General features: G+C 37.1%; 1 protein-coding gene across 1 annotated transcript in view; it reads left to right on the forward strand.

Moving 5' to 3' along the window:
- Eml6 (echinoderm microtubule associated protein like 6) overlaps window positions 1-17,708 on the forward strand; it is a 256,723-nt gene that overhangs the window by 83,944 nt on the left and 155,071 nt on the right. Inside the window, exons 2-3 of the mRNA XM_013017915.1 lie at window positions 11,632-11,791; window positions 15,382-15,480. Of these exons, the coding sequence (XP_012873369.1) occupies window positions 11,632-11,791; window positions 15,382-15,480 (259 nt within the window). The remainder of the gene's footprint in view (window positions 1-11,631; window positions 11,792-15,381; window positions 15,481-17,708) is intronic.

Below are 17,708 nucleotides of genomic sequence, written 5' to 3' on the forward strand. Positions count from 1 at the left end.
AAGCTGTTTTGATTACTATGGCTTTGTAGTAGAGTTTGAAATTTGGTATTGATATTCCTCCAGCAGTGTTCTTTCCGTTGAGGAGTGTTTTTGCTATTCGGGGTCTTTTATTGTTCCATATGAATTTTTGGATTGCCTTAGAAGAGGAAATAATTTTAAAGAGAGAAAAGCCACCCCTTCAACCCCAGCCTCTAGCATTAATTACCATCATTTTCCAAAGGAATTTACTTGCCATTTCTCTTTCTCGTTTTCTTTGTTCATCAAAGAACCTGATATGTATTATATATCAGTTTGTGTATACGCAGACATCTACATATGTGTGTTATATTTGTGATATATAATTCTCTAAGAAATACATTTTTGATCAAAGGATTTTAGCATTTATTTTTAAACCTTAGTAGACTGAAATACATTTTATACTTTTAGTTACAAGTCTGTTGTATCTATTTCACCAAATTTACTATTGTATAGTATTCCATTGAGTAAATATAACAGAATGACATCTGTTTTCCTATGAATAGGCAGAAGTTATCTACTATGTCATGTCAAAATCATAGATGTTGGTGCCAAGAACAACAACAACAAAAAAAAACCCTGTGATGAACAGGATTTTTAGGAAGACTTTTCAACTGATTGTTGGCATATATACTAAAAGAAGATGGTATAACTTAAGAGCCAGCAGGAGACCAGATCTAGCCCACTGCTTGTTTTCATATGGTCTGTGAGCTTAGAAATTTTTCTTTTTCATTTAAAAATTCATTTTAGTTGCACAAAATCCAAGGAAAGAATAATATTTCACAATGTTTGAAAAACATGAAATTTAGATTTGAAGGCTCATAAATAGTTTTACTAGAAAACAGATGCTGTCATTTTTGTGTTGTCTATGGCTGCTTTATGCTGAGTTGAGTAGCTGCCACGGAAACTATGTAATCCATGAAGACTAAAATATTTACTCTGTTCCTTCACAGAAGAAAAATTTGCTGAATCAGGGTAATGGAAATGAAACTGGTGTTAGAAATGTAAAATTAGCTCTACATTTTCAGAATCAGGCAAACCTCCATTTGAATCTTTGCTCTATTCCTTACTATCTGGAGTTCTCTGCCCCTTGCTGTCCAAGGACAGTGAATCTGAAGTCGCTTTCTACTTGGTTGGTGAACCTTACTCAGTTGTTATTTGTTTCCAGGGCAAAATTCTAACCTATTGGCCTAAAGGATTTGAGCAAGAATTCCTTTTATTGTGTTAGACAGAAGGCTGTCCTTAAGCAATTTTGCTCAAGGCTAGCACTCTACCACTTTGAGCCACAGCTCCACTTCCTGTTTTTTGGAGGCTAATTGGAGATAAGAGGACTTTCCTGCTGGGGCTGGCTTTAAACTGTGATCCTCAGATTAGCTTCCGGAGTAGCTTGGATTACAGGCGTGAGCCTTAGTGTCTGGCGACTTACCCTTATTATCTGCAAATTTATGCAAGTTGCAGTTGGACACCATTTATCTATAGACTGAGTTTTAGGCTAGTCACTCAGTCTGAGCCTCAGTTTCTTCATTCATAAAATGGGAATAACAACAATGGTTGTTAGATGGGTTTGGATCTGTCACTCAAGCTGGTTGTTTGTGTGGTAGCTTGCTCCTGAGAACAACAGGTTGTTTGAAATCCAGCCTGTTTTAGGCTAGCAACAGGGCTAAGATGAGGTATCCTGTTCCACTAGCTCTGCCACTGGGGTTAAAAGAGCTTAAAGAGATTCACCCTTTATGTTCCTTTGTTTCCTTGAATTTACTTACTTCTGAACATTAATATCTGCTCTTTAAAAGTTTCTCAGCAAGTGTGGTGGGGCACACTTGTAATTCCAGCATTCAGGAGGATTATGAATTCCAAGTCAGTCTGGGCTACCTAGTGAGAGCCTGATTTTTAATGAAAGTTTCTCATTTGAGTTGTGCCATGTCTTAGAAGATGAAAGAAGTGTGAAGTTGGCGAGTGGGGTCTGGGCCCTGAGATGATGCTTACATGAAGCATCATTTGGGATACTTGCTGGAAAGTGGGCCTTTATTCATGTTTGGTTTGCCAGTTCGATGTCAGTGATTGAAGAGTTTCCTCTGTGTCTGAGCTCTAAGGAAGAAATGCTTGTCCTTCTTGTGAAATAATAGACTATAAATGAAGTTTTGTTTCCCCGTGAAACCACTTGTGTTGAGTCAGAATACAAAGAAAAATCAGCAACCTGGAATTATAATTATTGTCAGTGCCCTTGCCTTTCAAAGACCCTTTCTTTCATCTCCAATTAACAATGTTTTCAGCATTATAAGGAATCCAATATGTAATTTTTCAAAATCAATACCACAAAGTGGGTTATTTATTGTTTTGTGTCTAATTTCAGCTTGAAAAGTATGAGATCCTGTGAATTAAAATATTTTGCCATTGTTTTTCTGAATGACACTTTAAAAATCAAATTTTGGTCTTCTGAAAAAAATTATAGTATTTTCTGTGAATTACTAGCACCAAGTATAAATGATATTCTTTCTGGTCTTTTTTGTCTGTGGAACTCAGGAATTATTTGCGTGAAAAATGTTTTATCATTTAATGTATTATTTCACCTGTCTCTCAGAATTGGGAGTTCTGTGCTTATTTACTCATTCAATATGTATTCATAACAGCATCCATTGATGTTGGGCACAAGTTATTCCAGGAGTTGCTGATAGGCAGCCAATAAAACACTAACTTCTTGTAGACAACATTCTTTACCAATACTGACAATGGCAGACTTTAAGAGCTCATGATACTAATAGATTAAAAAATGAAAAAGATAATTATTTTAGTTTTCATTTTCCACATCTAAAAATCACAAGTAACTTCTCTGGTTCATCTAAGCTTTGAGAAATTTTCTCATTTGGTAATAAATAATTTTAGTTGTTTTGAGGGAGAGCCTTGTTACTTCCAGCAACGATTTATTGGGTGCTCACTGTGCTAAGGACTTACATTAGAAAACTGCAACTGTCTCCTACTCAGTGCAGTCTATGTTACTCTTAGGGAGTCTTAAAAGGGTTCAATCGCCACTGATGCCAAATTCACAAGGATGCAATCCAAACCATTGAAAATACTGAACACCTGGGCCTGTTGGATAAAATATAACATCTCCTGAAAAGACAGGAAATGTGAGAAGCGGGAACTAGGGAAGAGGAACAACAACACAATGAAGGGGAGGAAGGTGCTGGTGACCCAAAGCAAAAATAAACCCAATCTCTAAGTGCAGATTGCCACAGTGTGGCACTGTAGTTCCCAGGCAGTCAGAGGCTGCCCTTAATGGCAATAGTTCCCTCAAAATAAATTGATCAAAATCAAGTAAGCTAGGCAGTTAGCTGTGTACACCTGGCTTTGTTAGAAAAGAGGGGCTGCTGTTTAACCTGATGCATATTCTGAGAAATCAGAGTCCTCCAAGGGGTGGAGGGCAGTTAGATGTTGGGCTCTTTTCTAGGCTTTATCTTTGCCTCATACCTTCATGAAACTACTCCAGACTGTTGGAGCATCTCCAAGCCCCCAGTTTTCTCCCCCAGTTTGTGGAGCGTTCATATGAACGCTATTATCATGCCATAGCAAACTGGTTAGGGAATTGGTAATTCAGAGTTAACTCTGCCCGATCAATCTATTGAAATAACTGTCATTTTAATCAACTGCTACAAGGCTAATAATAGTTTTAAAAGATCTAACCTTGCCATATTTCCATTTAAGAATCCTCTATCAAGAGAAAATACTTCCAGGATTCTTCTCATCTTAGAGTCTGTGGTCTCTTGGGTGTGAAATATAGGTGGTCACCTGTCCCTATGATTCTGACTCTACTTCCATATGGAGTTGCATCTGGAATGTTTGATAGCACAGGCAACAGGAAGTGAAAATGATGTAATCACTTGGAATCCAACAACAGAATTCCACATAATTCCACCTTGACATCTCATGGCTCAGTTGGAGTGGTGTAACACAGTTGTTCAGCTTGCCTCCTACTTTCCAAATCCCTTGATGCTGTAAACAAGCAAATTAAAACTTAGCCTGAAAATGGCTGCATGTTATTCTACAATAGAGGTAGACTATTCATGGAGCAGAACACATAGAGGTAGTAACATTTTGCCATCTGGCAAAGCTGCTGGGCCAGATGGATTCACTAATGACTTCTCTAAAGTATTTAATCAGGCCTTGCTGAAACACATGACTGGCATATTTAATTATCCTAAATTAACAGGACTCCTGCCAGATATAACCCTCAATGCTTGAGTCATGCTCCTTGCTTAAAGAAAGGAAAAGAGAGATGAATAGTTCCTGAAAGCTGGGTTTTGCATAGACCCCTCTCATTAGTGAAACTTCTCATTAGCAAATTGCTGTGTTACAGTCTTAGGCAGTATTTCTCCTTTCTCTAAGTATTCACTGTAAGGCTAGCCATGCTGATCAGATTTATCAGAGACAATTATACTGATGAGAACATCTGGGGATTGATAAATCTGATTCAGTCATCAAACCTCCCTCCCTACTTCCTGCCTCTTGTAGGAGACTTCTAAACTGTCTGCTGCTGCCATTTGTGTGCCAATTCTTATTTCTCTAAGATCATTTTTAGTTATTTGTCTCAGTTTCTGGTTTGTGTAAAAGCAATATACACAACTCAAAAATTAGAGAAAACCTTATGCTGGAAAACTGTCTTTGCTCCACCCTTTGCCACCCCAGCTACCTTTCAAAGGAGCAATTTCAATTCTCTGTGACTGCTTTTTGGTGGTACTCTATCTAACAGGGCAGTATGATGGATGGGGAGAATGATGGCACAGGTGACAGTGATCAAGATACATTGTACTCATCAACTTTTTGACATGTTGAATTGAGACCCACTTGTACAACTCCTTAAAGATAATCTAAAAACGTTTGAAAGACAGTACTGTTGTGGCTATTTCTTGTTTTAGCAATTTTATATGTAACTGGCTTTTAATATCCATGAGGATGAAGGATACATGTAACATTCTTATATCCATTTTCTTCCCAGAGATTTCTTATTATTATGATTCCTCTAATATTCATCCTTGTGGCTATAAATTACATTCTTCTACTACCTTTATTCTTTGGGAGACAATATCTCTTAGCTCCTAACTGTATATGATGAATATATCAGTGACGAGAATTTTCCTGTATGGTCTAGGGCTATACTGAACAAAATATTACATTTTTGAGATTCTTCCATGCTGTGCATATCAGAAGTTCTTCTTTTATTGGAAAGAACAGGAGCAGGTCTATTGCATAAATAATACATACTTTGTTTATCTATTTTTTGTTAATGGACAGTTGTTTCCAGTAAGTGACTATTGTAAATACAGGTACTATGAAGATTTGTAAACAAGTGTATTTTAATCACTTCCTTTTATTTCTCTTAAGTAAATACTTAAAAGTTAAATACTTAAATTGTTAGATCTTACCTAGTTAAGTTTATGCTTCACTCCATAAGAAACAGCCAAACTGATTTATGATTTATTACATTATTACATTTACATCCAAAATGATTTATGGCATTATATTCCCATTAGCAGTGAATTGCTACATATTCCATTGTATTCCAGTTGCACTTCAATTGACCTATGTCTTCACTTGTCATTGTTGGTCTTTTTAATTTTCATTGTTTATGACAATGTGCAAGTCATTTTTTCCATATTTCAACTTGGATTATGTTTTTATTATTAAATAGTCATTCTTTATCTATTTTAGGTACAGTCCTTGGTGACTTGTGTTTATGTGTTTGAAATTTGAACTTACGATTATGAAATTCAATATATCTATTATTATATGGTTCATGTTTGTTTTGTCTCTAAAAATCATTACTTATCAAAGATCACAAAAGTTTTTTTCTTTTTCTTTTCCTTAACATGTATAGAAGAATTTTATTGTGACATTTTTATACAGGCATCTGATGCACTTTGACCATATCTATTCCCTCTATTGCTTTTTCTAATCCCCATTTAAAAAAATTTAAAATCATTTTTGTTCTATTTTCATACATGTATTTAAAATACTTTGATTATACATACCCCTGCCACACTCTTTTCTTTCCCCTTCTCACTTTCCTGCCATTTGCCACATTCATATCATTCCTTTTTTGGTCTACATTTTGAATATAAGATAGAACATATGATATTTATTTTTCTCAGTCTGGCTTATTTCCTCTTATTGTTTGTTTTATCAGTTGTATACTTCAATTCTTAATTCTTGGTGCATTTGAGTAAATTTTTTCTTGCTTCAGATGCTTTCTTTTTAGGGCAGCATTTTGAGATTTTTTTATGTTTTACCAGTTTAATATTGAAATGGTAATCTTATTTTTATATTTTGGAGGATGGGTCACTGTAGCTCTCCATGTACATGAATTTCCTTGGCTTAGGATATCAGTTCCTGAGGATAAAGTGTAGGTTTAATGTATGTATGCCACATGCTAGCTAATTCCTAATAACAATGCCTTCTCTATTGATTTTCATTACTGCTTTAAGACTTTTAAAACCCATTTAGTACCTTATTTCTGCTGTTATTTCCATCTGATGGCCAGGAAACTGAGGCACAGAGAGGTTAATTTATCTGCTGAATTAGATTTCTGAGAAAGTACTTTTGCTGATAAGTAGAGGAGACACTTTATCCTTTGGTAACTGACAGCCAGCTCTCCAAGAGAAGTATGCATACATGTTCACAGGAGTTTATTATAAATTTTACTGATAAATACATAAATGATATGTGGTTAATTTACAAGTGATAAAATATATTATTGTATTAACTGTATAATAAATTAATTCTCATAGAATGCTTTCATTGATTTTTGCTGAACTCTTGTATCCTTGGGCAACATGTGGTTGCAGTTCAACCACGATTTGATTAATTAGATTCTTTAGATGATGAATTATTATTATTTAGATTATTTAGATGATACATCAATGCTTGATTACTATCTGATTTAGACAGGAAGTCTTGGGCTGGTAGTGTGGTTCAGTGGCAGAGGGTTCATCTAGCATGCAGGAGGATCTAGGTTCAATCCCCAGCGCTGGGGGGAAAATGTGTGTCTCATTGACAAGTGAGTGTAGTTCTAACGTACATAGTAGTTGATAATCCCATTTAGGTCAATAAGAGATAAAAAAGGAAGACATTTTGAAACTTTAAACTGTTGCTAATGACTTCTCTGCTGACCTGTATATTGTTTTAGTACTGAAATATTTTCTCAATTTTTTATGTGTTTAAGCTTATTTGGATTTAAATTTTTATCTATCACTCAAGTCTAGACAATTAATAAAACATTCATCAAAGCCCTGATTTGTAGCATTTGTTGATTTCCATGATGTAACTATTTCCACCATGGTTGACTTCAAGCTACCAAGGTGACACTAAAATAGAGTTGGAAAGAGGTGTGTGATATTACACCATCCTGTAGTATAACAACACTGTTGTTCAGATAGGATGGCAATAGTTATATCACGACTATAGCCAATAGTAAAATACAGTAAATTAAGAATGAAGTGATGACTTTTGAGCATATTACCTTTTAATATAGTATATTTAGCTTTAAGTTTACATAATTTTTAACAGCAGTTGCTTAATAACTAGTTCACAGAGTTGCTGAAATTTAAGTCAGCGCTTGCCAGTTAAGATGGTTCCAGCCAGGCTACTGCACAGTCTTATCCCACCAGCCCAAACCACAACTCCCTCCTTAGTTCCCTTCCTTCTTTCTTTCCCTCCCTGCCTCCTTTTTTCCTTCCTTCCTTTGTCTCTCTTTCCATATCTCCCTCTTCTCCCACCTCCCTTCCCTCCTATTCTCTCCTCTCCTCAAGATAGGATCCTGTTATATAGTTTAGGCTGGTCTTGAACTTGTATCCTGTTGTCTCTGCCTCCTGAGAGCTGGGATTACAGGCAAGCAACACCACACCCAGCTCCAAACCAACAGTCTTAGCCACTCCTTAATATAGTTCCATACCACAGGAATATGGTATACAGTGTGGCAACACATTGCATGGAAGAGAATATGTTTGTCTGTATTGTCTAGAGTACATCGATTCTTATTAGGTGCATCACTTACCATGTTTGTCAAGAAATCCAGTTTGAGGAGTTGCGCTCAACCCCAAGCTGTATACACATACCAGTGCTATGCTATTTAGGAAAATGGGTGGATTCTGGTTTCTGAGTGACTACTTCTCCCATTCACCTGGTCCAGTCAACTTGGAAGGCAAGGCCCTCTTCATAGTGTTAGACCAGAGTCTGGGTGGTATTACTGGTGGTAGACCAGTACTAAGCACCCTGTCTGAGGCTCTGCTAGTTCAAACCAAGCCTACCAAGAGTGGGTCACTTCCTGTTCAGCCCACAGAGCAGCCGCCTCTCCTCTGCCTCATGTGTCTGTGCCTCAACACTGGGAACCTTTGTCTAGGATCATGTTCATGGGAGGGAAAGAGAAGGCTTTTGTGCTTTCCTAGTGAGATTATTCAAAAAGAAAATTCTAACAGCCTAGGCAACACTAAAATGGGGTTTCACAGAATAAGATTAGAATCATGAATGTTTTTAATACACTGCACTTGGAACAGGTGCTCAAATACAATTTTTTTATTTTTTGCCTAGGGGATCAAGAAGGATGAGTGTTGATTAGTGGGCTTTGTCGAGCCTCAGAAGGTTGCCATTAATGATGCCATTAATGCTCATCTTCTCCAATATTCAACATATTTGGAAAATTTCCAGATCTTATCCAGCATCAGGAAGATATGTCTTTGCCCTCCTGACATGTTACAGAAACAAATCAATTTCTTCTCCCCAATAGGCTGATGAAAGTCCTGCTCTGCAGTGCTTTCTATTGCTATGGTAACAGGAGATGGGCTTTCCCAGTGGAACTTGATTTATATATGCAGAGAAAAACATTCTTTCAGAGGTCAGTCCCTTTCTTGTTGCCAGGTTTATAACACAACACATGCAATAAACTGAGTGCCAAAGAAGAGCAGAGTGACACCAACTGTTGCCTCATTTTATTGAGACCTTTGATGAAAGAGACTCAATTTAGGAAGTTTCAATATTGTGTCATTGCTATTGTAGCTATAATAGTTTGCAAAATTGATGAAGTACAGTTTTTTTATTTTTGTTTTTAGAAAAGCAAAGAGTTGGATTTCTGGACTCTCAACTTCCAGGCAGACTTGAACTCTTAGTACTTCCAGTTACCGAGTGAGCTACAACACTGCTGTGGTAGATGAGATGATAAGAAAGCCAAGGCAGAGGGAAGAGTTCGTGAAATGATAGTGGAACTCTCCCCTTGTATACAGCACAGTAGTTGGCCGTGTCTCATGGAATCCTATCACATACCCAGGCATTTAGAGAAAACGTCCCCTCAGCTAGATACAGAGATCTATGCTTTAATCTGCTGGTTTGTTTAAAGGCATTATTAAAAAATGGCTCAGTAGGGTCAGGGCATTCTAGAAGGAGCAAAGAGCAAGTATATGGAACAGGATGGGTTAGGTATTTCAGGAGTAAATATAGTAAATATGTTTGTCATTTAAGTGTTTCTGGATAGAAATTCTGAAGATGTTTTGGGATTAGACAAAAGTAGATCCTGCTCAAAAGGACTTTGCATGAAATTCTTGAATTCATGATGTGCAGAGATGGGAGGAAAGAAATAGATACTTTGACATTAGCTTAAAACTTAAGTCAACAAAGCCTTCTGAAACTGCACCATTACTGACACTTTATATTATACTGTTGCAGATCTAGTGACTTAAGTTCATAGTTTTTTTTTTTTAAGAAGTTTGACAAGTGCTGTTGAATTGATAAATGTAAGATAAAAGTAAATATCACTGGGCTATACTCTGGATAATACAAGAAGGCTACCAGGTGAAAGGACCGATTTTGGGGAAGCTGGAGGAAAGGTAAATGAATGTAAATTGAATAAATTTAGTGCCAGTTGCATAAGTGATTGATGAAACTCTGTCAGGCACTGTACTAGATACTTTGTATTCATTATATTTTTAGTCTTGTATATGAAGAAACCAAAGCCAAAGAGCTAAAGTGGTTGTCCAAAAAATTGGGGATAATAAAGGGAAGCCACTAGGCAAATCCAGGAGCCTGATTCCAAAGCATGAGTTCTTAATGTCATGCTAAAAATTAAAAAGGAAAAGAAGCTTAGTTTTGCTTTTTGTGCACACAGATCCTGAAAAGTAAAATTGGGAAGCATTTTACTTCTGTTTATTAGGTAAATAGTGATCTGCTAGTTTTCTGCATGGGTTACAGGATTTGGGGTTTTTGTTTTTTAAACGCTCAACACCTATTTTTCAAATGGCCCAACTTCTTTATAGAATATATTCTTCCCATAATGATTTCTCATCTAAGAATAATGCCACTAACCTCTCTCCCTTTTGACTGCTGCAGGTTCCTTGAAATACTATTTGGTATTTGACAGTTTTATTTTGATTGGACTGCAGAGGGAAATGGCTACACAAACCACAAGCATAGTAATTTGTAGTTCTCTTAGTGTCACAGTGGCTTATGTAAAATAGATATTTTTTCATTTAAAATGCATAATCTGTGACAACAGACAGAAGTAGTACTTGACCTTGGGGCCCATCTATGCTTTGAAATCCTAATGAGGATAGTATCTAGGGCTTCTGCCAGCAGATTTCATTAATTTACCAGTGAATTTTCTCCTAGCAACAGCATTTTCTTTCAAGCTAATTCAGAAGTTAGCTTGAAAACTCAGTAATATTTTGAAAAAAAAAAGTACACATCATACATAAAGCAAGTCTAGAACCATATAGGAAATTTTGTTTCTTTTTTTAATTTAAATTTTATTGTAAAGGTGATGTACAAAGGGGTTACAGTTACATAAGTCAGGTAATGAGTACATTTCTTTTTGAACAGTGTTACCCCTCCCTCATTTTCTCTCACGTTTTCTCCTCCCAACCCTCTCCCCCCAGCAAGTTGTATAGTTCATTTCTAACATAGTGTCTAATGTCACTGTTGCATTGGTTCACCCTTTGTCCCACTGTTTCTGTGATTCCCCTTCTCTTCCCCAAATCAGATAAACTTATGTACAAGACAAAGGGAACAGAAATAAAAAAAGAACAGTGATATCAGGGAATAAACTAAAGGGACAAAAGAAAGGAAAAAGAAATATCTGCAGTGTGGTCCTCTCCTAAGAATATCCTACACATATAGTTATTACAAATGAAGGAAAACATGCAGCCTATGTTTCTGGGTTACTTCACTTAATATAATTTTTTTCCAAATCTTTCCATTTCCTTACAAATGGGGCAATTGTCATTCTTTCTGATGGGAGCATAGAATTCCATCATGTATATATACCACATTTTCTTGATCTGTTCATCCACTGAAGCAGCATCTGGGTTGATCATATAGGAGATTTTTTAATTGGAGAATTATAATAGTTTCTGACTTTCAGGTGAACCAGGGAGGTAAGATAAGATGAAATTATTGTCAAATTTTGCTAAGACTCTGCCAAAGCTAAATATTTCAGTTTAGAGCATCAGGTAATTAACTTAGACCCGTTAGATCATCTCATTAGATCATTTGAAGTAAGAAACAAATTTGGATAAAAGATAATCCATGTCTCTTAACTTTGTTCAAATAGAAGATGTGAAAAGAAACCATTTTCTCTTTCAGCCTTGCCTTACACCCAGACAAAACTCTGATCGCAACTGGCCAAGTTGGGAAGGAGCCATATATTTGCATATGGGATTCCTATAACGTCCAGACTGTTTCTATTCTTAAAGATGTCCATACACATGGAGTTGCATGCCTGGCTTTCGACTCAGATGGGCAGGTGTGTATCTTTCTCTATTTATGTTTCCTTTAATGATGTCTTAAATTTCACACAAAAATGCAATGAATAACCAATTCTCTTTGGCACCCTCTAGAACCTTGACCCTTTGACCCCTTTCCAAGCTTGTAGAACTGATGACTGCCTTCCAACAGACCTTGTTTGGATACCTCAGTCCCACTATCTGATCAAAAACCTCCATAAAAGAAAGCATGAACTCAAATCCACCAGGGTTCAGCAATTTTACTTTGTCACCCATTATTAGCTTCCTATTGGGAATAAGGGCTGGATCAAGTCATTTTTCCCAGACCTCAAGCCCTCAGCATTATGCTTTCAGAAGGTAATATCACCTCATAATTCACCAAAGAGATTTCTTTTCCCTCCCCTGCCCCTTTTCCCCTCCTTTTCCGTTTCTTCCCCTCCCGTTCTTTCCCCTCCCTTTTCTCTCCTTCCTCCCTCTCCCTCTTCCTCTCTTCCCCTCCTTCCTTTCTCTTTCCTCCCCTCCCCTTTCCCTTCCTCTCTACTCAGTTTATCTCAAGGCCTCAAGCTTGTTAGGGTGATACAATATCAAGCCATACCCCTGGCTCTGTTTTAATGGTTATTTTTCAGATATGATCTCACTTCCTGGGTTTGTGTCTGAGCCACAACTGCCTATTTTAGGCTTCCCATTGTTGCTACGTCCACAGGTGCTCACCACCACATCTATCGTCCCACCTGTGAGGACAGTCTTGAAGACTTTTTCTACCTGGGCTGATCTGGTACCTTAATCCTTGGATCTCAGCCTCCCTCGTAGCTTGGGATATCATGTGCATACCACTGCATCCAATTATGGATTAAGGAGTCTCACAAGCTTTTTTGCCAAGGCTGGCTTCAAACTGATCTTCCCATTCTTAGCCTCCCAAGAAGCTAGGATTATGGGAGTGAACTGGCTAGAGTTTCTTTGACTTCACCTTGAGGTCACTTCTGCTCCTCCTTTGTAGATGGAATTCCTATCATGTCTTACCCCATACCTGTTCCAGCAGTCACCAATTCCTATGTATTTATTTTTCTTTCTAGAACCAGATTTACCATATATGTAGACCCTTGCGATACATGTTCTTCATTTTACTAGTCTGTAATCTTATGTAAGTAAGGCAGAACAATTCCTCTATTTCTTTGTATATCCCTGGCTAAAGAGAAATAGTTGGATCATGGAATTTGTTCAGGCTTGCAGTTATATTGGCTTCCTGATGAAAATGCATGTCTAAGTGCAAAGTGTGATTGTATGTGTACTTATATAAACATTCTGTGATCATCATTTGGGCAAGTATCTTTATCAGACTTTGTTCTGAAGTATCAGAAGCAAATGTAATGCAGTGGAGGAAAGTGTTAACTACTTGTTCTTTATCTGTGTTATTTCTTGTTAGAGTCCTGCCTAGTTCCTCCCATTGAGTTTCCATTTTGAAAGGTAGAGATGGGGATGAACTGTGTTTTTTAACTTGTCACTTGAGAAAAATAACCACATATTTGGCATGGTAGATTTCATAGCTTGTTGGTGCCTATTGTTCAGGCCTGCTGTGTTCCCTGGACAGAGTTGACTGGAATCAAATAATGTTCAGAAAATGACAAATGGCCCATTACCTCATAATAGACAGCATCCATAGAAATGCTTTACCAGGTAGCTATGGGACTTGTCATTACAGATGAACTAAATGAAATAAGATATATTGTATTCATAAACTGCTTTGTTAAATGGCAACTCCTTTCTATACCTATGTAAAGACAATAATAAATAGAAAAAATAAAAGAAAAAAGAAATAAGGGTTTTCATTTTACCCATGACTGTTAATTTATTGTCTAATAAAAAAAGAAATGGAATGGAATTCATCCACTCAGATTTTTTTAATGGAACTGGGTATCAAACATGGAGCATTGTCTCTGTTAGGCAAGTGCTTTGTCAGTGAGCTATACTTCAGCCCCTAGGCTTTTTTTTTTAATGTGGGTAAAAATGCCATGTCTTATAATTACTTTTGTTAATGGAATTTTCAAAGAAAAAATTACAATAAAGGCCTTTCTCATGTGCACATGCTTTATACTAAATCTTGTAGTGAATGCCATCTTACGTGAAGAAACTTGAATACTCCCTGATAACTACACATGAACATTTAGCCATGGCTGGCTCTGTCTTTCCATGAATACCTTAGGAGTGTGCTTATTAGTGCTCACATACACTCTCACTCATGTGAGAGTGAGCATGTACTTTCATGTACTGTTACATGGGGTATTACTATATTTTAAAAACCATTTGATTTGCCTTGTTTCACTTGCATGATACAACAATCCTACAAATAAGAAAAAGTCCAAGCATTTTAATTAATTAAATTAATTAATTAATTTAGTTAGTTATTGCCAATACTGGGGCTTGAACTCTAGTCTTCTCATTCTCACTTGACTTTTTCAATCAAGATTGCTACCTCTACCATTTCAGCCACACCTCCATTTAGATAAGAGTCTCACAAACTTTTTCTATCTGGGCTGGCTTCCCATCACAGTCCTCAGTAGGAGCTAGGGATTATAATCCTGAGTAACTAAGGTTATAGGTATGAGCCCCAGTGCCTGGTTCAAAAATGTTAATACTCATTTTACAAATGAGAAAATTGAGATTTAAGACAGCTAATAAATTATTATTTTCAAAGTCTTATATATGGCTTCTTACAAAATCAAAAGGGCGGGCTGGGAAGGTGGCTCAGTGGTAGAGTGCTTGCCTCACATGCGTGAAGCCCTGGGTTTGATTCCTCAGCACCACAGAAGTGGTAGAAATGGCGTGGTGGCTCTATGGTAGAGTGCTAGCTTTGAGCTGAAGAGCTCAGAGACAGCGCCCAGTCCTAGAGTTCAAGTCCCACGACCAACAAAAAAAAAAAAAAGGGAATCCAAATCTATTTACTTCCAATCTATTATACAATTCTGTCTCTTAAGTGATCCTCTGATATTCATGTCTCAAATATCTGTTTAGGACATTTTTCATTCATTGTATTCATTGAATTTTGTTTTTTCTTTGAAGATAAGTAATTATTTAGAATGTAGTTTAGACTGGGAGATGAACTACTTTTTTTTTTTTACTAAAATTATATTCTTTAGTTATTTTTAAAGTTTGTGAAATTTATACAAATTTAAGAATAAGAATAAGGCTCGTTTATTAGATTTATTCTCTTTATAGGGTTTGGATTTAAAGCCCTTTATTTTTCACAGTCTGGAAAGGCTTTTAAGCTATAGAGTTTAATACTCCTTAAATCTCACATTAAGGTTTTAAACATAAAATTTAAGTTAATTCAGTTCTTATGATGTCTACTGATTTATCAGAGACCTCATAAGACTTGAGATATGTTACCTATGTTGAAAAAGGACAAGTGAGCAGTAGCTTTAGGTCTTTGGAGTTTCGGTATAGACTAAGTCATCTGTTATGATATCTTGGGATTTAGGATGGATAGGGGAAAATTGGTTGTTCATAAGAAATTCAATGCCTGTCTCATAGTAGTAATTATTTGTTGAAAGTGGACATGAATAAACGAAAGTCTTCCCATCAGTTTCAGGCATTAATTTGTTCTTTTTCTTAGCGTTTAGCCTCTGTGGGATTGGATGCCAAAAACACAGTCTGCATTTGGGACTGGAGGAAGGGAAAACTACTGGCCTCAGCCACTGGCCATTCTGACCGGGTAAGATTTTTGTTGGATCACACTATGTAGGTTACAGAACTGTGGAATAATTATGATTTTCATATTTTTAAAAGTAAATTATCCATTTATCAATATTCCCTACATATTCAGCTTGTAAATGTACTATTTTCTTTTATTCATGAGTGATGGCAAACTGTGTTAGCACGATTGCTTCTAGTGAGCAAGTACTTTGAGTTGCTATTGCTTTTCACAGTCCATAAAAATCTTTGATGTTAATATTTGGATTCTTCATAAAATCAAACTGGAATTGAATTTGAAATATGTACAATTTAGAGGTATTCAGTTAGATCTGGAAATGGTTTTAGAAAATACAAGGACACATATTTTAATTTCAGATGAACATAATGACAACTTTGTGATTCTTTATTATATTTGAAAATGTTGAGTGCAAATTGTGGCCTGATTATTCATATTGAGCTCCATGTGATCATAAGTGACAATTACACGTAGTTATAGCATGAAAGATAAGGGATTATACATATAACTAGTCATAAAATTATTTTTCCCTTGTTTGCATAATTGAGTAATTCGATTTCTTTATTGCCCTGTTTTCTAGTTTAAAAGTGAGTTTGCATGACTATCTTACCTGGAATTTCTTCTAGTGGTTCTGTATTTCTGTGCAATTTAATTGTCTACAGAGAATGAAACTTTCACTAAACATTAAATTTATTACTTCTAGAGCGACATGAACTCTGAAACATGTTTATAAGAATGGCACATACATACGGCAATTTGCAGATAAAGAAACCTCAGAGTTAATGTGACATCCTCTCCAGGATCAAGCCTTCAGATCCTGAAGGGGTGTGGATCACTCCAGGAGTACCAACCACAGAACTTAAGTGTTAGAAAAGGACTGTCCTCTCTCCTTCCCAATGATTCCCAGCTCTAGATGCACATAGACTCCCCCATGGAGATATTACAACCTAATGACATTAGTTCTCTATCTTCAAGGATTTGAACTTATTTGGTACCAACTTAGTCAACATTTCCATCACTATGACAAAATAGCAGAAGTGAAGGAAAGATTTATTTTGGCTTACTGTTTCAAATGTTTCAGTCCATGGCCACATGGCCACATGTTTCTGGATCTGTGATGAGCCAATACATTCATGAAGGAAGCACATGGCTTACCTCATAGTGGTCAGGAAGTAGAGAAAGACAGAACAAGGGATCAGGGACAAGACAGAGCTCCTTACACACAATGATCCACTTCCTTCCATCAGGTCCTACTCCTAATAGCCCATTCAGCTCTGAACTCATCCATGGATAATTGAGGTTAGTGCCCCTGTGGTCCGGTCACCCCCTCAGTAGCACCACTTGCTGGGGACCAAATCTTCAACACATGCAGGAAGACAACTTCAACACATGAAATGTGTACCATAAATGCACTTAATAAAATATGTATATTGAAAATATTTTTTGTGTGTGTGTTCACACGCGTGTGTGCGTGTGTGCGTGGCCATACACCAGTACTGGGACTTGAACTCAGGGTCTGGGCACTGACCCTTAACGTTTTTGCTCAAGGCAGTTGCTCTACCATTCCAGCTTTTGGTGATTAATTGGAGATAAGAAACTTAAGGATTGCTGGATGCTGGTGGCTCATGCCTGTAATCCTAGCTACTCAGGAGGTTGAGATCAGAGGATTGCAGTTCAAAGCCACCCCAGGCAGGGAAGTCCATAAGACATTTATCTCCAATTAACCACCAGAAAACTGGAAGTGGCACTGTGGCCCAAGTGGTAGAGCCCTCGCCTTGAGCTCAAGAGCTCCAGGACAGCATTCAGGCCCAGAGTTCAAGCCCCACAACTGACCCAAAAAAAAAAAATCTTCAGGACTTTCTTGCTCAAGCTGGCTTTGAACAAAGATCCTCAGATGTCATTCTCCTATGTAGCTAGGATTACAGGCTCATCTCTACTGCTGACTTGAAAATATTTCTGATACTTAAGTTTTGGCTGTTACTCTGTTTTTGCTTATGCTGTGGTACAGTCATATGAATCTTGTAAAGAAAGTTAAGTTAGACTATCAATATATGAATTTTCAGCTATCACAAAGAGTGGACTTGGGCTGGGAAGGTGGCTCAGTGGTAGAGCGCTTGCCTTGCATGCCTGAGGCCCTGGGTTCTATTCCTCAGCACCACATAAGCAAAAAGAAAAAAGCCGGAAGTGGTGCTGTGGCTCAAGTGGTAGAGCGCTAGCCTTGAGCTGAAGAG

Source organism: Dipodomys ordii, unplaced genomic scaffold, assembly GCF_000151885.1.
Source record: "Dipodomys ordii isolate 6190 unplaced genomic scaffold, Dord_2.0 Scaffold37, whole genome shotgun sequence".
Classification (NCBI taxonomy): domain Eukaryota; kingdom Metazoa; phylum Chordata; class Mammalia; order Rodentia; family Heteromyidae; genus Dipodomys; species Dipodomys ordii.